General features: G+C 38.9%; 4 protein-coding genes across 5 annotated transcripts in view; 2 read left to right on the plus strand and 2 right to left on the minus strand.

Annotated features, from left to right (window-relative positions):
* The window catches only part of akt3b (v-akt murine thymoma viral oncogene homolog 3b), a 28242-nt gene extending 25546 nt beyond the window's left edge, over positions 1-2696 (minus strand). Inside the window, exon 1 of one of the 2 annotated variants that reach the window (XM_058380044.1) lies at positions 2323-2696. The gene's annotated coding sequence lies outside the window, so the exon portion shown is untranslated. The remainder of the gene's footprint in view (positions 1-2322) is intronic. The other variant, XM_058380045.1, reaches the window with a different exon arrangement.
* Positions 2697-2742: 46 nt separating this feature from the next.
* LOC131346559 (uncharacterized protein C1orf100-like) lies at positions 2743-9156 on the plus strand. The gene is made up of 5 exons (XM_058380046.1): positions 2743-4338; positions 5796-5870; positions 7155-7238; positions 7356-7528; positions 8092-9156. The coding sequence occupies exons 2-5, from the start codon at positions 5797-5799 to the stop codon at positions 8166-8168; spliced, it is 408 nt and encodes a 135-aa protein (XP_058236029.1). The 5' UTR covers positions 2743-4338; position 5796; the 3' UTR covers positions 8169-9156.
* Positions 9157-10686: 1530 nt separating this feature from the next.
* Positions 10687-14273, plus strand: wu:fj19g03 (uncharacterized). The gene is made up of 5 exons (XM_058380847.1): positions 10687-10728; positions 11289-11493; positions 11631-12314; positions 13041-13101; positions 13329-14273. Exons 2-5 carry the CDS (start codon positions 11352-11354, stop codon positions 13393-13395), a joined length of 954 nt encoding a protein of 317 aa, XP_058236830.1. The 5' UTR covers positions 10687-10728; positions 11289-11351; the 3' UTR covers positions 13396-14273.
* Positions 14274-14838: 565 nt separating this feature from the next.
* Positions 14839-19437, minus strand: LOC131347048 (nucleolar and coiled-body phosphoprotein 1-like). Its single transcript, XM_058380891.1, has 5 exons — positions 19261-19437; positions 17120-18373; positions 16898-16958; positions 16169-16219; positions 14839-15983 (listed from the first exon to the last, which is right to left on the minus strand). The coding sequence occupies exons 1-5, from the start codon at positions 19424-19426 to the stop codon at positions 15917-15919; spliced, it is 1599 nt and encodes a 532-aa protein (XP_058236874.1). The 5' UTR covers positions 19427-19437; the 3' UTR covers positions 14839-15916.
* Between the last annotated feature and the right edge of the window lie 3063 nt (positions 19438-22500).

Genomic DNA, 22500 nt, shown 5'->3' on the forward strand with positions numbered 1-22500 from the left:
TTGGAGATAGAAGCCACTGCATTTTAGTCTTTTTTTAAAAGATTACAAACAAAAACATTACATTTTGTTGAAACATAACTGATGCTAGTAAATTTAGTAAAACCCCCTCATCCCTCGCTCCCACATGATCCATACGCGCCGTGTAGAAAGACAAGACGCCGGATTTTCACATCTAAAAAGAGCTGTTCTACATCTCAATGGACCCCCTGGACCGCCACCCAGCCGAGGCCTGGGACGTCTTCCCCGGTCGTCCCCCAAACCCGCCCCCCACCCCCACCCCTGTCACAGTGGGGCAGCACACATCAGTACAATGCTAATGTTTCATCATGCATATGGATAGGACGGAAAAAAAAACAAAAAAACAACAAGAAGAAGTGCAACAATGGAGATCATCGGTCAGTCTCTATATAATGACCAGTGTCTGGGTTCCTTATAAATATTGATAGAAAGACTATATATGTATATATATTTTAAGTGTGTATATAATAGAGAAAACAAAAGACAGAGAGGTGGGCGGAGCCAGATTTGACCACATATTCATATTATTCAACAACGGACACAAGGCGAGGAAGCACGCTTAACTCACTGACCGTTTCACCCAAATGAATAATCTGTAAACGTGGGAGAGAAAATGGAAATAAAATGTAGGAGAAGAGCGGATAAGTGTTATTGTGTACGTAGCTGTCTGTCGCACGTCGTCATGGCGACACGGTGTGCATACAGAGACGTTTGCTAGTTCAGGACAATACGACAATAACATCGTATCGCGATATCCCAAGGGGTTACTACGATACATGATATGTTACAATGATCATCGTGTGTGTTTCTGAACAATCCTTCACGCTCAGGTATAATGATGTAGAAACAAACAAACAAACAAACAAAACAACAGTGATTGTTTCGCCTAAAAAAATAAGACCAACAATAAAATTCCAAACAAATTTTTTTTTTATGTCAAATCAGCTTCATCTGATCAATCCCGAATGATGAAAAAACAACAACAACAACGACGTACTACGATGATCTGCGTGTTTATCGTGACATCACAATATCAGGATCATCGTGTTGTCCAGCCCGGTCACACGCACAAGCTCCTTTGTTGTTCATTCCCTTGACAACGGATCATTTAGTATACCGCGATAAATCAGGCGTATCGCGATGTGTTCTCTGTGACCGTATCGTATCGCCCGCCTCTATTGTGCGGCATCATGATGAAACCAAAACACAGCGACCGTGTTGGACATCAACAACACACACACACACACACCTAATGGTCCTTTACACCACTTCATAAACCCACTTCACCTTCGGCTGTTTGTCAGGACAAGGTGAAAAAGTGTTTAATCGCGGCCACCGAGAATAAGTGACAGGTTTAAGAGGGAAAACAAGCACGCGAGAGCCAATGTCAACAAATCCACCGGCCTTGGCTGCGGCCGTTCCCGTGGTAAAGTCTTCCTGTGCTATTGTTCGGCATTTCCATCCAAAACAACACATTACACTGGAGAGAATAAACAGGAGGGTGATCAATAAGGTGAATGAAACGGAGCCCTCTATAAGGGTGTGTGTGTGTGTGTGTGTGTGTGTGTATAGTGTCATTACGCCTGCAGTTATATAACCGGACCGCCACCGCAACATCCTAAAAAGGATACAAGATTGACAGGATGGAGGAGAAAAAAAACGTTTAACTGATTAAAAAAATGTAAAGAAAATAATAACACGCGACAGCAGCAGCATGAGCATGTGCATGTACTCCAGCCTTCACCCTCACACGTACATGTAACTACATCCTATCTTTATTTATGGGTGCGGCTGAATTGTCACGGCTTTGCGGCCTGCCTTGTAACACCACCAACACCACCAGCAAGGAAACAAGACAAACAAACACACGAAAGAAGGAATAAACGGGTTTCGGCGACGCGTGATCAGAAAACACACACACACACACACACACGCACGCGCGCGCGCGCGCACACACACACACGCACACACGACTTGTCTAATTCGTGATCGTGACGCGTTAATAAAAACAAAATGGTGGACCCGCTGTTGCAGAGAAAACTAATACACACAGAAATGAGAAATAGGTGGATATATTTATTGAGGACTCGCGTGCATCAGTTGTGAGTGACACACACACACACACTGATGCACAGAGGAGCGGAAACCGGGCCTTCATATCATCATGATCATCTCTCCATCCATCTATCTATCTATCTATCTATCTATCTATCTATCTATCTATCTATCTATCTATCTATCTATCTATCCATCCATCCGCTATACAAACATCCTGAATTAATCACAGTGGAATATTTACGTTACCTCTCACACAGACACGGGGAGGGGGGGTCGTTAGGAAACACGGCGAGCGCGCGCACCGACACCGACTCCGACACCGACTCCGACTCCGACACGGGTCCCTCCCTTCTTCTTTTTTTTCTTCCTCAGTACCGGGCTCCGTTATAAACCCTCTACTTTAATTCCACAGTAATAATGCGTCCTGTGTTTTTTCCCCCTTCTTCTTCTTCTTTTGAGGAATCCTCCGAATGGTCACGAGCAAAACGGAAGCAAGGAAGCCGCCCGTGATGTCGCCATCGTCGCTCGCGCTCAGCACCGGATGAACCGAATGACCCTGAACGGGAACGGAGCGCTACAGACACGGCGAGAGAGATAGACAGCTAGACACATAGATAGATCACAATCCCAACATAAGGCGAGGCAGGCAGAGAGAAAACGCGCCCAAGCCCCGCCCCAGGATCAGCTAAGCGACCAATCAGACACCGTGGCTTCTCCTAACCCTGGTTGCCAGATAGACAACGAATCCACCACATGTTTTTCTCCTCACAGTGTACTGAGTGATGTAGAAACGAGTCTCTCTGGCCTGAGTAGAGGTTTAAAGACACTACATGTTGTCTAACCTCGCTGTCCACGTGCCTTAACAGTCATATCAGTCATAACAGCCACCTTTTTTTTTTTTGGCTTTTCTCTCCTCCCTTTTCTCCCTTTGTTTTTGGCCAATACTCATCCAATAGCCAGGTCACTATTACACAACAGCAGGAAGGCTAATGCTAAGTTCACACATACAAAACTAGCAGAGATCTTTAATTTAAAGTGAGAGTTGGTGACTTCTGGTGACATGAGCGTCAGCGAGCGTCAGCAACTAGATTGTCCAGCAGCGCAACAACGTTGAGAAAAGTTTATGCAAATATGGAGTGACTTGGAATGTGTGTGTGTGTAAAATTGCTGTATATGTGATCATGCTTCCTCTGATACACCTCAAACCAACCAACCAACCCAGGGCAGTGTAGCACACTCAGAGGAAAGCAGTTTGCCCTCTTCCACATATATAAGCTCATAAAATGCCAACGATTGGCTAGTGTTGCTGTGATTGACAAGGGATCATGCATGTGCCCCTCCCACCCAGCCATCTCAATCACCATTCCTGTCCAAACTGTAAACTGCATGTAGCAGCTCTAATTTGGGAAGGTGGGTGTGTGAGATTACATGATTCCCAGGACTGTGTAGAGACTGTTAGGGTTGGGGTGGGGGTAAAGGTTGTCCAGAGAAAAGGGAGGATGAGGGGTCTATTGAATTCCTCCTGCTTGCCCTAATCCAATTTAATCTAATCTGATCAAGACATCACCAGAATAATAAATTCAATGAAATGCAAGTAAATAACCTGCTGTTGTTGTTGTCATGGTGACTGTATGGGTCAAATACATGTTTCCTTAAACCCTTTTTCCCAACCAGAAATTGTTCAAGGTGTTGCTGAAAATCACAATCTGGCATCACCATGTGAAGATTGACCCCGCCCACTTCTCCCTAATTCTGAAATTCTGAATTTGTCCCTGTATCAGTCCACATCATGAAGTAATGTTAAAGGAGCGAAATGAAACGAAACACACACAAATCACACACTCTTAGCAAAATAAGTCTTTGTTCCCAAACCTGAGGCTTTAGGAAATCTAAAGAGTTTATGATTAAATTGGATAGATTATGATTTTTCCAAAAAGAAATAAAAAATCCATAACAGTAAAAGACCAGGTTTTTGGTTTTGTACCCAAGCTTGCTGTGTGAGAGAGACACTCAAGGTCTTGTTGGTATATGACACCGGTGATAGAGATGATGGAGATGAGGCAGCAGGAAGTATCAGTTGTGGCGGAGGACAGAGACCGAGACCGAGAGAGAGTCAGATTTCTCGCCTCGGGTTACAGGAGCAGGGTCTAAACCGCAGAGGTCTACTACACTGAACCATTTCACTGATGACTACAAAGACACCATAGAGAGCAAGAGGCAGAATTAAAAAAAAAAAAAACATCAACTCCAAAGTGACTACAGGTAAACACACACATCACACACACACACACATCACACATCACACACACACACACACACACACACTGCAAATTGAAAGGAAAAAGAAAAAGGAAACCTCTATATCTGCACTGCTACCTTAAATTTAACTTATTGTTTTCTATATTTAAGGTCTTATATGTTTGTGTGCATCTATCTATCTATCTATCTATCTATCTATCTATCTATCTATCTATCTATCTATCTATCTATCTATCTATCTATCTATCTATCTAAATGATCTTGAATTTTCACTATTGATTTGACAGACCTCAGTTTATCAGTTGGAATTCTGAGATGTGAAGTATTTTCTTTCTTTGTTTTTATTTGTTTGTTTGTTTTTCCCCAAGTTGGAACGGTCTCCTCCATCCTGAATTCAGCATATCATGTTAAAATGGCTGCTCACAACATGAACAGAAAAAACATGGACCTCACTACTTCTTCACTTCTAGTTTATAGTTTTATCGACTACAATATTAACTATGATTTACGTCTACAACTCAGACTACACTGTTTGACGTTTTGAAACGCAATACAGCAGCAACTTATGATTAATGCTAGCTAGTTTGTTGCTAGCTTCTTGCTAAGCTTGCCTCGCTGAGGCGCCGTCTGTTTTTTCTGCACTCTGCTCAAAAACGCTGAAATTATGAATTGAAAGCCGAAATAACTGCTCAGATCAAATCGTTATTAGGAGACATAAATAAAATAAAATAAAATAAAAAGTCTCGTCAATGATTGCATTGAAATAGCAGTTCATTAGGTAGGCAGCAGAGGGCGCTAAAAACGAGATGTTGCTCCATTTAGCTGCTCCATTTCACACGTTTGTTTTTAAAATAGCTTTTCAACGCTTTGAAATTAAAATAAACCTGCATTTATACATTCAGAATGTGTTACTCCATCTCAGACAACAATATTCCACTAGTTTTGTTAACGCTATTGTGTTTTTGTTATGCAATAATCTAAATGTTATTAAAGTTATTTATCTGAAACATGCACATAGTTTATTAAACTTTGCCTGCCCTTAAAATTTAGGTATATTTGTATATTTAAATACATAATAGCACTGGGATACTGTAACTGTGGCTCCAAAAGACCTCACATATACAAGTTATTAATGTTTTTAATGCTAAAAGTAGTGGCAAATGTGTTATTCATGGATGATATCAATATTAAGGATATATTTATGGATGAGGTGGTCAAGTGTCTAAAGCTCTAGATTGTTGATCAGAAGGTCAGCATTGCCAAGCTGCCACTGTTGGGCAATTGAGCAATGCCCATAACCCTCCCTGGTCCAGGGGTGCTGCATCATAACTGCCCCTGTGCTCTGACCCCAACTTTCTCAGCTGAGATATGCGAAAAAAGTATTCCACTGTGCTGTAATGTATGTGCAGCGATATATATTTTGCTAATATAGACCACATGGACTTATCTGATCGTTGCAGGATGACGGGATCAGGAGTGGCACTGAGGCTTCATGAGTTTAAAGAAAGAAATGCCATCGGTCAGCATCCTGGAGCGTGAGTGTTACAGCTATCACTATACAGTATGTTATAGTTGAGTGCAATGGTTTGTGTAAATGATGACAGCAGCAAGTCATTTAGTCTGGAAACAGACATGGATCAATAGTGTTAAGATAATAATAATCAAACATTCAAATCGATATTTCTGAATGTTATGCTTATTTCACCCCCTACAACATTTTCAGTTGTCAATTTGATATTTTTCCTCCATCTGTTTCCTTTTCTCCAGTTCTCTAACAGCCCAGCATTTTCTGTTTAAGGTTGTGTAATAGCTTTTTATTATTATTTTTTCCCCTGATTCCTGTTGATAGTCAGCAGATTCAAGCCTTTCATGCCTTGATCTGAACATGTACTGACGCTCATTAGAAATCCTTGAAGGCTCATTTCAATACATTTAACAGGTTAATGGGGATGCAAACTTATAAACATGTTAAAAAAAAAAAAGATAAGTCCTGCCTCAAACCCAGCTGTTTAAATAGTGTTAACTTAAAACTCTCATGCAGAGTGGACAGATGTGTACCAGATGTGTAACTTGTTCTCAAAACATTTGTAAGAGCCAATTTATAAAAACAATGAATAAGAACCTTTAGTTTTTTTCATTAACCCGTCAGAAAGGGTTAATGAACATGGAATTATTTTGTATAGGAATTGTACTAAATGTGATGTTTGGTGTCTTTAAATGCTTGTATAAGAAGAAGCGTAAATATTGTGTACAGTTATTTGACTATGCTTTCATACTATTTACAATAATAATCTTAAAGAGTAAATACATTGCTGTTACATGCATGAAATGATCCAAATTTCCCCCGATCTATCACTCCTTATGAATAACTTATGAATATGTTCATTCCATGTTCATTTGAACATCGGAGGAATGAACAGAAACGGCAAGAAGAGTTGAAAGCTTTTTTGGCGCCATCTGCTGTCTGCCAGGCGAATTGCAGCATAAACTCTAACAAGCGTCTACATCTTCTCAGAAACTGAACCCAACCCTCTGTTCAAACTACAGAAGAATGTCAACAGAAATAAACAGATTTACTGCATGCCGTTGTTGAGAGTCAGAGTTTTAAAGGAGTGTTATAAATCACATGGGTACAGAAAGACCAAACACAGAGGTGATTATTTGTTCTAACTATGGATTAGGTCATTAAGCATAACATGAAGAACTTTTACATGTTGATCCATTAGTCTATTAGTCATGTGTAGAAAAAACCTATACGGTGAGATATTAATTTAAACCTGGCGTTTAAAAATAAAGGTTGTGTGTGTATTGATGTGCAGAGTCCTGCGGCCAGGCAGGGACGTGAAGGGACTGTATCCTGGACAGCTAGCCAGAGTTCACGTCATTCCCTCACCATGGCAGAGGTATGAGAGATAGAGAGAGAGAGAGAAATAATAATTAAATAAAGTGGATATGTTTCTTTAAGAGATATCCTATGTGAAATAAGCCCCTCTCTCTCTCTCTCTCTCTCTCTCTCTCAGGATGAATCTACGGTGTATGAAGTGTCCACAAGAGGAAGAACAAACATACCAGCGAAGCTTCGACCTTCTCACGCTACAGGCCCAGGAGCTGAGAGCAACACACACACCTCATACACAGCCGACATCTCACACTGTGTACCAGCAGGAGTTCGGCCGCCAGACTCACCTCTATTGTTAGTGCTTTCATAGTTCTTCCCTGAAAGCCTGCTACACACACACACACACACACACACACACACATACACCATACAGCTGATTTACACAGGCTTAGAATCCCTTACAGTGTAGTTTAGTCTATGGCTGTACCACAGTGTCATTTGTATCTGGATTTGGTTTTAAACATGAAGTAGGTGTGGTCTTGCACTTGGTTTCTTTCATTTATTTATTATTTTTATTTTTACCTGCCTGGGATATATATATATATATATATATATATATATATATATATATATATATAATTCACATATATATATGTATATATATATACATATATATATATATATATATATATATATATATATATATATATATATATATATATATATATATATATTAAATTCAGTTCGTTCTATTTCCCAGAATATAAATAAAATAGCTGCCCAATTTAGTAGAATGAATGAGAATTGTTGTTTTTTTCTGCTGGCCGAGAGGTGAATTGCTCTATCAAAGTGTGTTTAAAATGCATATTACATATTATAAATTATACTCTATTGACTATCTTGTTGTTGTTTTGTAGCGCCTGATGACACCAAGATGACCCTGATTTCCCATCCTGCTCCTCTGCAACAGAGCTACAATTTCAGATCTCACTAGCGCCTTAAACAGGAAAATATACTCACTGACCACTTTATTATGAACACCTGTACATTTGCACATTCATGCAGCTGTCCAATCAGCCATTTATTTTAACAAGACAATGTCTGTAATCATGCAGGTGCAGGTCAAGAGCTTCACTTAATGTTCACACCAGACAAAAGAAGATAAAGTCTGATATCTGTAAACTTCTGCAATTTTCACACACAAATGTGTCTAGAGTTTACTAAGAGTGTTGCAAAAAACAAAAAACACCCAGTATACTGTAGATAGATAGACAGACAGGCAGGCAGGCAGTGAGTTTTTAGTAAAGCGGTCAGTGAGTTTATATACAGTGACATACAGAGACATACAGTTGATACAGATATATAGTCTTATTGCACACATGACCTCATTTGTCACCAATTTACAAACTGAATTTCCACAGAAAAGAAAAGCGTTTGGTGACCCAAAACAAACACGTCCCTCCCTTAGATACTCAAACAGTGATGCTGCATTTAACTTGTTCAAAGCAAGCAAACACGTGTAGCACACACTAATCTCCCTGATAGCGATTAAGATCATGTAAGAAAAGAGGTAGATTTCTTCCTAGTCCTTTTACGATAAAGTTCTACCCTAAAGCATTCTTTGGCTTGTTCCCTCAGGGTTTGGTTGAAGCTGTAATGGGAGCATGGTGGTTAGCATGTTCACCTCACACTTACAGGGGTTTGATTCCCGACTCCGCCCTGTGTATGTGGAGGTTATCTGTTCTCTCCGTGCTTTTGGGAGCTTCCTCAGAGTTCTCCCGGTTCCTCCCTGAGTCCAAACTCATGCTGTAGGCTGACTGGCGTCATTATGAAAGCAGGTTGTTGTTTGAGACAAATTATTAATTATTATTAGTAGTAGTTATTATTATTTTCTTTGGTTTGTTGAAAATATACAGTGCAATTTAGATCAGTTCTACTGTAGATGTAGAAGATTTCCTTTCTTTGTGTTAAATTATTGACTATTTTGGAATAAAAATTCATTTAAAAAATCCCCAGATTTTCAGTGTGGACTCCATCTTTTATCTCCATCTTGTACTCTTGTACATAAATCCACAATGGTAAGACTCTGTCTTTTATGTACTCTTGTACATAAATCCACAGTGGTAAAAAACCCTCATTTAAATAGTTTGTATCAGTGAGGTTGAACAAACAAAGTTGATTTATTTGGTTTCCTATAAATGATGTTATCGGGTTTCTTCTGAATGTTCCGGTTTCCTCATGTCAAAACACATGTTGTAGGTTGATTTGCATCTCTAAATTGTCTGTAGTGTGTGTGTTGGGTGTGTGTGCGTGGTCCAGGGTGTCCCTCTCCTTGTGCCCTGAGTTCCCTGGGATAGACTCCAAATGTCCTGAGACCCTTTGTATAATAAGTGCTACAGAAAATGGATGGATGGATGGATGGATGGATGGATGGATGGATGAATGAATGAATGAATGAATGAATGGATGGATGGATGGATGGCTGGATGGATGAATGGATAGATGGATGGATGGGTGAATGGCTGTGTAGATGAATGGATGGATGGTTGAATGTATGGATAGATGGATGGAGGGTTGGATGAATGGATGAATGAATGGATGGATTAATTAATTGATGAATGAATGGATGGATGATGTTGCAATGACTTAATATACTAGTTTTTACAACCTCTGATTAACATCTCAATGGTATAAAAAATCATCCAAACGAACTCCAAGTGTCGTTGTTGAGATGTGATTTGTGTTGTACGTTGTGATGTCGCATAGATGTGTTTCTAGGATTACACAAAACAAAGAGTTTGACCTTTCAGAAAACGTCTTAAGTAGAACCTATGGTTTTAAGTGTCAACCGTACAAAGGAACCTTGGCACACCCTTTTCTTTGTAAATCCATTATGTTAGCAAGAGTGATTTACACATAAGCTACACTCCAACCTATATATAAGATAAAGTTCAATCTACACTCCAGATTTGTCTTCAATTTTTGACTGAAGGTAAAGAATGTTTCACCTTCACACAGGGTTTTGGAAACTAAAAACCATCCATAAGTTTCTGAAGAAACTCACTTAAACTAACTCCTTTGTAGCTTATTGGTCTGCTTTTTTGCTTGGTCCAGGTCTAAACTGACCAGTTAATTAAGGTAGATCAGCTCTGTCCATAATACATATGATGTTTTTGTTTATGTCAGGATATTAATGTTTGGCAAAAATGACTCTTCTCACAACTTTAAATAGGTGAAACAATTTGACTCGTGGGTTTATTTCCATATGCTACCAAAGACGTTCGCACAGATAAAACAGCGCAAGCCTGAAGACAACAACATGATTGTGTAATTCCTGGAATATTCCTGTCCTTGTGGTAAGCTCAGAACAAACACATGAGATGGATTCATTTTTAAACTTTCATGTCCTGTTAGTACACGGTAGACAAATATTCCTGATGTTGTTAAAGAGAATGAAGTCTAACCAGATGTGGTGTGGGGTCACGTAACTGCCTGCTATATAAGCAGGAGAACTTCTCCATTATTGTTACGCAGAGGTGAAGACTGAAGCCTGGGTAAGAGCTGTAGATGATGGTAAACTGACTCATTCTGCAGGGTTTTAGCCTCTTTATGAAAGCAGGTTGTTCTATGAGACTTTTGTCAAATAATTAGTCTGGAATATAATTAAGACTGAAAAATTATTGAAAATCAAATCAAATCAAATATTTTCAAAAATCTGTTATAAGTTTTTTTGTATAAAAAGTTACTTTAAGATTTTCAGTGTGTAGTATATAAATCCACAGTGGTGAAAAACTCATTTAAATACTTGAGTATGTGAGGTTAAGCAAACAAATTTGATTTATTTGGTTTTCTATAAATAATGTCACCTGAAGCTGTATGAATGTTGAGCCAACCTGAACACTAACTTCAAATTCAGTAACATTTCATACAAATATGTGCGTGGGAATTTCTCAGAAGTCAGTGTCAAGAAAAAGAGAAATGCAGACTGACCTTCTCAGTCTTACTTTCCATGAAAAGGAGACATATAATAAAAGAAAGAATGAATGAAAAAGCTGATGTTCTGCACTTCTTCTATATTTTTCTAAACATTTCATAAAGTGGTCATTTTTTTTAGATCCACAGGGAAGATTGTGATATCTGCATTTTACTAAAAGGAAAGACAGCTTGGTCAGTGGAGATGTTGGTGCTGCTGGTGGTATTGGCTTTGGTGCCCACTTGGAGTGAGGGACTCTTGCTGAACAAGTGTGAGCTGAAGTCTAAGCTTGAGGCAGCTATGTCCAAGCTGCTAGAAGAGAAGTCTGGGGACAATATCGCTAAAGGTAAGTTTTTTAGATTGATTATTGCCGAAGATTTTATACTCAGATCAAGCTAAGGACAGTCATCTTTCAGAAAAGGTATAACTGACATTGTGCGTGATAATAACCAGCATCTGAGCCTTCTTTTTTTCTATCTGCAGTGGTCTGTACAGTTGAACAAACTTCTGGGTTCAACACCAGTCTTGTAACCATCACTGACCAGTTCAACCCCAGATCTCCTGAAGAGTTCTCCTCTGGAATAGGAGAATTGCCTCTAAAATCTAAGGACACAAATATTGTGAGTAATGTGGCCATGACTGAAAAGCCTTTGATTCCTCAACGGGGTGAAGACAATCCCATTTCTGGACAGGCCAAGGTCCAGCCTGAAAAAGGGGTAGTCCATGTTGATGGGCAAGCCAGGAAGCAGAGGGAGGCTCCATCTAAGGATGAAAGGGATGGGTCTTGGAAGTCAATAGAAAGCTCTGGAAAAGGATCAAAACCAGACAGAAATGGGTTGGATGAAATAGTTGTACCTCAGATTTTCCCAGATCCCACAGATATATATGGTGATACCTATGAAATGCTATTTGGTCCCAGTATTGTCCCATCTGACAGAACTGGAGAGCCAGAAGATATACATTATGATACTTATGAAATGATATTTGGTGCCAGACCCAAAGCCATGAATCCCTTGGACAGAAATCTGGACACCACAGAACCGCTTGGATCGAAACAGAGCTCTGAAGATCAGACTACACTCTATGGAATCTTCCAGCTGAGCGATATGGTGTGTAATTCAGAATCAAGCCATGGTCTTGCGAATCTCTGTGGACTGGACTGTAGCGGTGAGTAAAGATACACAATCGCAGCTACTTTCCACGAAAAAACAAATTGAACCTCTTTAGGGAGCTAGAACTGTTAACCATCTGAAGAACCACTGACTAACATCTAACATGCAGTAGAGCTAGGATGTCAGTGTGAGACTTATTGAGGGCAACCAAGTCTTCGTAGTTTGAGAACATGTAGGTTCATACATAACAAGACAGAAATCAAGGGAGCAGAAGACATAAACAAGGTTCAGACTGTCACAAACAAACAAACAAAAAAAGGAACAAGGCAAGATTTAGTAAAGAACCTCAGACACAACAAGGTATAAATGAGAGAAGAAATCATGAACTAACACAAAACAGGTGCACACAATCAGGTAACAAGACGATGGAGACAGAGACAAACATGATCACATAATGCATGTTGCCATGGGAACAATGATGCTACCACACCCTGGAGTACTATCAGGACATACTGCATAGCATGTTCACGTTACATTTAGGTATATTTTTGGAATGGTTCTGGATTGTAATATAAAGTGTCGCCAGTTTGTCGACAAAACAGTAATCGTTAACATTTTTATTTCATTTCTACACAAATATTTTTTTCTCAACGCACATTTTTGACATTCCAATACAAATCTGTAATATTTTTACTATACATTTTATCCTATCGATCTTGTAGTAATGCTCATGTGCTAACTTTTTCCCTCATTTCTTCTTTAAAAAAAATAAAAATAAAAGCTCTGATTGATGATGACATCTCCGATGACATTGCTTGCCTGATGAGTATGCATGAGAAATGGTAAGTTACAGGCTCGTGTCAATGAAATGAACGTGACCTCTGGTCACTTTTTGATGATGCTAGCAGGAGAAATTTATTTCTTATTTGTGTATCTGACAGACGACTATGCTGATGATACTGTATAAAGCATTTAAAACAAAAACAAGTTGACCAAATCAAATCCAGGACCAAAATCAATGAATGATGTCTTGTTATGTACCTTGTCTGACCGAGGCTGTATTTCGCAGGTGGATGATGTTCACACAGGAGTGTGAGTCTGAGGAGCCCTCGCACTACTTTGCCGAGTGTGGCTGAAATGCATTCACACACACACTTTTCAGTAGTAAAAATGAATGCTACTTTGGTAAAAATCCAGGATTTCAGTCCTGGATATTAAATAGTTCCTTCTCTCTGGGTGTTTAACCATATATATTGTTTCTTCAGGACAGAAAATGTGGCAGCTTATTTTGATTGGGTGTGTTGATTAATGGGTGTTGATTAAGTATCCGTCATTATATGTATCTAAAATAAATCCTAAAATGTCACACAGTTAAGCAGCAAAGAAAGTTCACAGTGCTTTCTGTCTATTATACAGGATCTATAGCGCTAAGATCGAAAGAATCTATGGGTTATACTGACAATTATTGAGATATTTTCCAATATATTATGGTTTATATATAGAGAGACGTAACCTGATATCATGATATATGTCAGCTGCTCTCCAGAAGAATCCAGTAGATAACTCTCTCTTTTCATCTATTCATTCAGCGTCCAAATAATTCCCTTTCACTGTAACTACAGCCGTCATTTTGGTGATTAACCAATTTTTGCTGAGGTCCGTCCCTTCATACAGGATCTACACCATTTATATGACAACCACAGGATCTAAAATCCATCACAAGACTAAATTTCTAGCATTTTTGTTGTACGTTGGAATTTCGTTTCGTATTATATGGATTTTCACGCCATCTGTTGGCGGATAAAAAATGGCATTTGGGATAAAATAGAGAAAAGAGATAATTGTGTGTTTGAGCACTTCCCATGTTGAGTTGCGTAAAGCAGTCCAGTGATTTGAGAGCTATGACAATGCTTACTTCCTTGATTGCAGATTTGGTTAATAATACTGTCCAAGAGAAACCTTTTACACATTTAGTAAGAACGCATGAAAATTTATCTATATGTAATTAATTAAATAAATCACTGCTTACATTACTCTTTATGTTTTCCTGAATATTTCCTGAAGTGACTTTGTGTGTTTTTGTATCTTTATGAACATACTTTAGTAAGTTAGCAAACAAACAAACAAAACAGTGAATTAACTAATTCATGCTAGCAATGGTAAATAAATGGTAATGCTGATAATAAATAAATAAATAAATAAATAAATAAATAAATAAATAAATAAATAAATAAATAAATAAATAAATAAATAAATAAGTCCGTGCTAGCAATGATAAATAATTTGTAATGCTGATAAATAAATAAATAAATTCATACTAGCAATGGTAAATGAATTGTAATACTTATAATAATTAATTAATAAATAAATAAATAAATAAATAAATAAATAAATAAATAAATAAATACGTAAGTAAGTAAGTAAATAAATAAATAAGTAAAGTTGAGGGTGTGACGTTCCTCAATTAATAATTACACTGAATAACAATGAAAATACATAAAGCAACACCAGAATGTCTTGTCAGATTTTATTCAAACAAGCAAAACATTTTTGGATGCTTTTAGATTTCAGAGAAGAAATTGAAGAAGAAAAAGGCAGAAGAAAACAAGAAATCAGATTAACGGCATATTTGTTTAAAACATAACACTTATCTGATTTTATTAGAGTTGTTCTCTCTTTGTCTTTTTGTCTCAGCTGGCAAAATAATAATGTGTGTGTGTTTTTCCTTTTGTGGCCAAATTGATTAATCCAACATCGCCCAGATCTATTAAAAACGCAATACAATGCAAATATAACGCAAATATAAGGAAATGATATATGTTTTAACGACGGCACGCACAACTCACTTGCTAACTGAGAAGATGTGGGCAGAACTTGGTTAAAAATTAAGTTACTGTATGTTTGTATTATTCGCTTTTTTATACCATTATACAAGTTGAAATATTTATTAAGATTGTAGTCAGTTGTTCGTTAAACAGAGTAATGTGAAATGTAATAGCTGACAGAATGAATCTTGCAGGAAGTTTAACGGAAACTCTTTGTCACATGGTGAGAATGTGGCGATTAAGCGAATTCCACACCAGCAGGGGGCGCTGTTTTACAGCCACTAATCAGCATAAATCATACCTTGCATAGCAATAATGTCTGAAAAATGACGTTATGAGTACAAGATTAGCAAACAAGTCACGATGTCTGTTATCTTTATCAACCTTTCCCCTAATTCTCGGCCATTTTGATAAAACTTGGATCGTTTTGATGACAGATGTCCTCTCGAGCAGATATGATGTAATGCATTAGAGGCAGATCTCTTTTCAAATAAAATACACAGTAGAAATTCTATGATCATCATAGACACTAATTAGTCAGAAACAAAAGCGAGAAACTGGCTAAATGAAAACAAGGCTAATACAGCGGTGTATCCCGACTCATTCACTGATCACGTGACCACTAATTTAACTCAGGGTTAATTAACCTTAAAATTAGCCATAGTCTACCAACATTATGTGAGTGTAATCGTTTTTCACAGTAAGACACTTAACAAAATATACTCTAGTTGGGTGTGATTGACTTGTTTTAGATGTTGCCAAAAGCCGGCGGAGTCAAATGTTCAGTTTGAGTAGAATTGAGTCAAAATGCTTGCTAGGTCCGCTGTCTGCCTCAACAAGTGGAAAAGTACTTGGAGTTCTCCACATTGCTGCATTCCTTCTGGAAGAAAGCAGAGGTCCTGCAACAGAGATGACACATGATGAGCTTGAGTGAGAAGTGTAATTCCTAAGGATTCCTTATAAGTTAAGTAGAAATTTTATCACGACTGAAATGTTTTTGTGGAAAAGAAATTAACTGCCCTCCAATTTCTCAAAAAACATCTCAAAGCTAATAGCCATAGAGCAAATACAAAAGTTTACTCACAATTTGTGGAACAGTGATTTCATTGGTCCTTCACTGCTTACTGATGACAACCTGTAGTGATATGACGGACACAACATTAAGCAGCAAGTGCCAGAAAAAATTGAGCTCAAAGTGGTACATACAGCTTTGTTAATTCATTTCTAAAATGTTGATAAATTACCTTTTTAGAAGAAAAAATAGAATAATTTTTTAAAAAGAATATGAAGGTAGTTTTCATTATTTTAAAAATACTATTTCTCTCTAAAGTAAACTTGTTCAATCATTTAATTCCCCAAACATCCAATCAGACCTCAGTCAGCTCCTTCATGATCTCTCTCATTTAGTGTGGCATTCACATTCTGTATCCAGTTCTCACTACAATAATCTCACCCATATATTCATCCAGATTTTCAGACTGGTGTTGTATGATCTAACGCCCCATAGTTCTGTTATTAACTTGTTTCTATTATAAAAGGGAAACACCTTGGTCTTTAAACACCACTGTTAATGTGACAGGTATGATGATGAATAATTCTTAACATGCCGAGACAGATCATGGACATGTTTTTATCATAGTTAATGGTTGAAGCTTTTAAAATAAAAAGTTTTTTTCAGGACAGTTCCATTAGTTTCCAATCAATGGTTTCCCCAGATATGCAACAGCAGGTAACACTTCTCTTATATGTACCTTTTTCCTTGCTGAAGTTGCTAGTCCTGCTAAAGTATTCAGTTGAATTGATTTTTACTCACATTTTATTGAGGATGGTCTGAAGACAGGTGATGTCATCTTGGAGATTGCCATCGATCAGACCTTTAAAAAGAAGATAGCTGATCAGAAACTGAAAGGAAATCTTATTCACTCTGGTGTTTGACCACATATCCATTACAGTAAGGTCGTCACCTGGGATGTCAATTGGTGACAGCAACATACCAAGGAATATGGACTGAGGTGTGATGCTAAAGTGTACTTACTGTCACAGTCCATGCTGCAGAGGTTAAGAGAGAGTTCAGACCCCGAGGTGCAGGCGATGCGATTGGGCAGTTGGAACAACCCATACAAAGTCCACATGGTTTGCTCATCGGACTCCTCACTGCTTGACTCTGCAGACCTGCTCTTGCGTCCTCTATGCCCTTTATCTCTGGTTGAGCTGTTACCCTGGGGACGGGTGACTGGATTAAACACTGAAGAATTGAAACTACTTTTAGGTCTTCGGAAGTCTTCCTCACTGGACTCCTCACTGCTTGACTCTGCAGACCTGCTCTTACGTCCTCTATGCCCTTTATCTCTGGTTGAGCTGTTACCCTGGGGACGGGTAACTGGATTTAACACTGAAGAATTGAAACTACTTTTAGGTCTTCGGAAGTCTTCCTCACTGGACTCCTCACTGCTTGACTCTGCAGACCTGCTCTTGCGTCCTCGATGCCCTTTATCTCCGGTTGAGCTGTTACCCTGGGGACGGGTGACTGGATTAAACACTGAAGAATTGAAACTACTTTTAGGTCTTCGGAAGTCTTCCTCACTGGACTCCTCACTGCTTGACTCTGCAGACCTGCTCTTACGTCCTCTATGCCCTTTATCTCTGGTTGAGCTGTTACCCTGAGGACGGGTAACTGGATTTAACACTGAAGAATTGAAACTACTTTTAGGTCTTCGGAAGTCTTCCTCACTGGACTCCTCACTGCTTGACTCTGCAGACCTGCTCTTGCGTCCTCGATGCCCTTTATCTCCGGTTGAGCTGTTACCCTGGGGACGGGTGACTGGATTAAACACTGAAGAATTGAAACTACTTTTAGGTCTTCGGAAGTCTTCCTCACTGGACTCCTCACTGCTTGACTCTGCAGACCTGCTTTTGCGTCCTCTATGCCCTTCATCTCTGGTTGAGCTGTTACCCTGGGGACGTGTAACTGGATTCAACACTGAAGAATTGAAAATACTTTTAGATCTTCGGAAGTCTTCCTCACTGGACTCCTTACTGCTTGACTCTGCCGACCTACTCTTGCGGCCTCTATGCCCTTCATCTCTGGTTGAGCTGTTTAATGGATTAACCATCGAAGAATTGAAACTACTTTTAGGTCTTCGGAAGTCTTCCTCACTGGACTCTTCACTGCTTGACTCTGCAGACCTGCCCTTGCGCATGCCATGGATGAAACTCTTAATGTTGGGTCCAGTTACATAATTGATGGTGCTGGTGTTCAAGCTGGAGCTCAGCTCCACATGGCACACAACTGTAAAATATTTGGAAGAGATTTTTAAACACTGCAGTATCTGACCAGGCATAAGGCTTATTGCTCCATTAGCTAGTTTCCAGTTTTTATTCCTAGCACTAGCATTAGAAGTTATAACAGTTTTTATATCGTTATCATGGTGTTATTTATGAGACAGGTCAGAAGACTTGTCTGAGCTGATAGAAAGGCTATGGAAACACAATCTAGGAGAAGGTGGCTCAACAGTTAAGGCTCTCAGTTCAAGCCCCAGCACGTCCAACCTGCCACTGTTGGCCTTTGAGCAAGGTCCTTAACCCTCTCTTCTGTATCATAGCTGACCCTGCACTCTGAACCCAGAAAAGAAGAATTTCAAACAAAGACTTCTTCAAAGAGTCACTTCTTGAAACCGTGGTGATCAGAAGAGCATCTCAGAAGGCACAACACATCATAACTTAAAGGTGGATAGTCGACAACAGCAGAAGACCACATAGAGGTCCACTCCTGTCAGTGGGCAGAGACTCAGTTAAAGATTGCCAGTTTTGTTGACCACAAATAAATTGGTCAGTGAATTATAATTTAGCCATCATCGGAATCATTTTAGAATTGGGATATAAGCAAATTTTATTTTTGTGTCTGTGATATTTTCTGATAAATTAAGTTCACCTCCCAAGTTTTCTCCCAAAAGTCTCTCCCTAGAGTGACATATATAGCAAACTGACACTTCCATTACACTCTCCTTCTAACAAACATGGCTGTTGCATCGTCAGTCTCCCACAGCTTTTAGTTCCCAGTTCCAAATAACGTCACTACACTAAAGCCCATCAATACACTGAAGAACTGTATATTCTAATGGATGACACTACTACATAATCACTTACAATGTAATCAGGTGTGTAAATTGTACCTACTCTTGGCCACCAGGCTGGTGATCTGGTCCAACATTTTTGCAGGTAGAGTCGAGTTCAGTTCGTCTCCCAGTTGACACTTGTCTATCACCAGGCCGTCACTCACACCAAAAGCCAGGAACAACGTGACCACCATGGCCAACATCTCCACCTTGACATGGACCTTCATCCTGCAGTCTGTTTCTGTCTTGTCAGTATCTTGTGCAGGTACCAAACCTCTCACCTATGATATATATATGCCTAACAAGTCCCTTAAGTAGTCCGCAGTTTTATGCTGAGTCACTAAACTACGCAGTTTGTGGACAGAATATAATAGTTTGTTCCGGTTTTAGGTTTCAAATGACGAGACTAAGTCTAACAGCAACAGGAAACCTACTGTGCTCAGAACTGTAAGGAAACAATATCCTATATCAGTTTCTGGGTGTTATTTTTCAGGAAAGATGTCTGTTTTGTTTGCAAAACAATGTTGTTTTGTTAAAGAAAGTGCCAGTGTGTGAAATTTGAACACTATGAACATAAAAAATGAGACTTCGGTTAAAAGGTCGAAGCTTTTTTTAGCTTGGAAACTTGGAGCTTGGCAGAAACAACCATATATTATGTCTTAAAAATGATGTCTAATGAGTAAAAAGAGACGAAACAGAGACGGGACAAGGACATGGACGAGTCACAAGACATTCAGTCTTACAGAGAAGTGCTGTATAGGAACTAGTCATGTGCAGCAAAGTGTAAATGTTTACAATACTTGTACTCTGAAACAATGAAACCGCTGTTAATTTTCACCTTTAAAGATAGTCCTTTATTAGATAACATGTGTTAAGGTGTTTAGTCAACTAATAAAGACTGAATTTCTGAATGTTGGCTTTTATTATAATAACCTTTTTTTGTTTTCCTTTGCAGATTTTTTCCTAGTTATATTTTTTTTATCTACTCAGGTCTTGTCTTTTTGTTCCTTCCCTGTTTTTCATGTTTAGTCTGCTTTCTCACGTCTGTAAAAGGTTAGCGTTTTCTTCTTTACGTCATGACCCAGACAGTCACGTGCTGGTGATCTGGCTGCAGATAGACAATCACAATGGCGAAGAGCAGACACTGCTTCTCTATTAACAGTAACAGAGAGGAATTAGAAAAAATAGCGTGAGGTAAAATCAGGAAAAAAGTTAACACAGTGTTCTGTATGAATATGAAGATTTCTTAACTAGGTCTGTTGTTTACACACACACACACACACACACACACACACACACTAAATTGCACCATAATGTACTTTAAAAATGCGTTTATAACTAGATTTTCCGCACGAGCCCCAGTGTTTATTTGATTCACTACAGTGTATAGCGCCATATCAGGCTATTTGTTTTTGCTGCCCCCTGGTGGACACTCGAAATATATTTACAACTAATAGCTGAAGCTGAAAATAACTATGAAGTCTTAAACAAAGCATAAATTTGAACTCGGTAGAAGAAGACCGGAAGTGAAGCCATATAAATGCACGAGGGGCTCGTTCTTCCAGTTTCCAAAACTACTTAGGATTAAACACTTGTGTTTGGGATGCTGGGATGAGCAATTATTAACATACATGATATATTTGTAAATCTACGACATGCTTAATATCATGATCATGACGACTGATTCAAATGAATTTAATAGCAATGACTTTGATATCATTAATAGACATAATCACATGTTCAGCTTAAAGGCTACAAATCAATTAAAAAGTGCTGCACGTGAGATTTCCTGTCCTGCTTTTGCCTCATGTTCCACATTTATTCAATGTAGACATGATATAAATACAAATACACACGCTTGAGCTACTGTTTTATATTACAATATTAAAATAGACTGAACAGGGCACGCCCACAATCGATGTCAGCATTGACGTTAGCCTCTCGAGTTGCGGTTTATTTTTAACAGAGTGCACTCTGAAGTGCCCCTATGTAGAAGGAATATATTTTTTCTTCATTTTTATATAAATTCTCCCGTGGTTTATTCACTGGACCACTAGGTGGCGCCTGGAGAGCGGTTCAGTCTGTAGTTAATGACCACAATGATTATGATTATATTAAAATGTCTACAACAATTTTCTGGCTGTTTCTTCAAGAACTGTTTTCTAGAAATTTCCACCAAACGGGAACACATTATTTTAATCACAATTGGCATTAGAAAACTAATAATAATTAGATGCTAACTAATTACTAACTGATAATAATTAGCAGCTGAATCACTAAAAACACTAATCACTAATATGTCCAAATATTCAACATTGAGCCTCATTACCGTGTACTGTATATATTCAAGCTGCTAGGTGTGTGTGTTTGTGTGTGTGTGTGGGGTCGAGGTTCAGTCACTCCTCCAGATGTTCTCTCAGCATCCCTTCCCTTCACACACTGTGTGTATATATATATATATGTGTGTGTGTGTGTGAGACTCTCCTTCAGCCAGTCTTTCTTTACCTTTGTGGTTTACGATGCTCGTCACGCTCTCTACAGTTTTGACAAGGACAACAGGCCACAGGTGTCATTACCCAGCATTCCCTGGGGCAGAGGGTTGAGCTGGCTGACTTGTGCCTCTCAGCGTGAAGCACCAGTCGGAACTCCTCCTCTGCTCCGGGTCCAACCACACACATCTTCACCTGAGCACAACACGTTTCTCGCTTATTTTTCTCCACAGGATGTAGCGTAATAAACACACACACACACACACGATTCACTTGTGCATTACTTGCTATATTTCACACACATCCTTATTTTCCCACCTACGTGATCAAATTCACCTTATGATGCCATAACACCTAAATTCTTGTGATCAATTTCAAAACGTTGCCCAATTCTTAAGAAATCCAAAGAAACAAACCCGAAAGAAAGGAAACGATCTGGTGAGTCGTTTGGGAGTCGGAAGAGTCGACTCTTACTTTGACTCGTTGTAAATTTTGATTCGATTTGAGTCACGTATTCGGAGCAGACGGAGATTTGGGTCACTTTTATCTGCAGTGGCTTTAAAGAGGCTTTTCATTTGGAGATTGAGGAAGATTCATGTCAGGTTCCAGGTCTCACTGTTGTTCCAGGAACCTTTTTAGTTCCTGCTCCTGCTGTTCTGTGGATCAGGAACGGCTGAATGCTGCTGACCCGGCCAGATGAAAACTTCACAAAGTAACGTGTGTGTGTGTCAGAGACGGCATGAGACAAATGAGTGATTAGGACACTTCTGTCATGCTTTTGAGTTATATATACATCCAGTACACACACACAC

Source organism: Hemibagrus wyckioides, linkage group LG26 (genome assembly GCF_019097595.1).
Source record: "Hemibagrus wyckioides isolate EC202008001 linkage group LG26, SWU_Hwy_1.0, whole genome shotgun sequence".
Lineage (NCBI taxonomy): Eukaryota > Metazoa > Chordata > Actinopteri > Siluriformes > Bagridae > Hemibagrus > Hemibagrus wyckioides.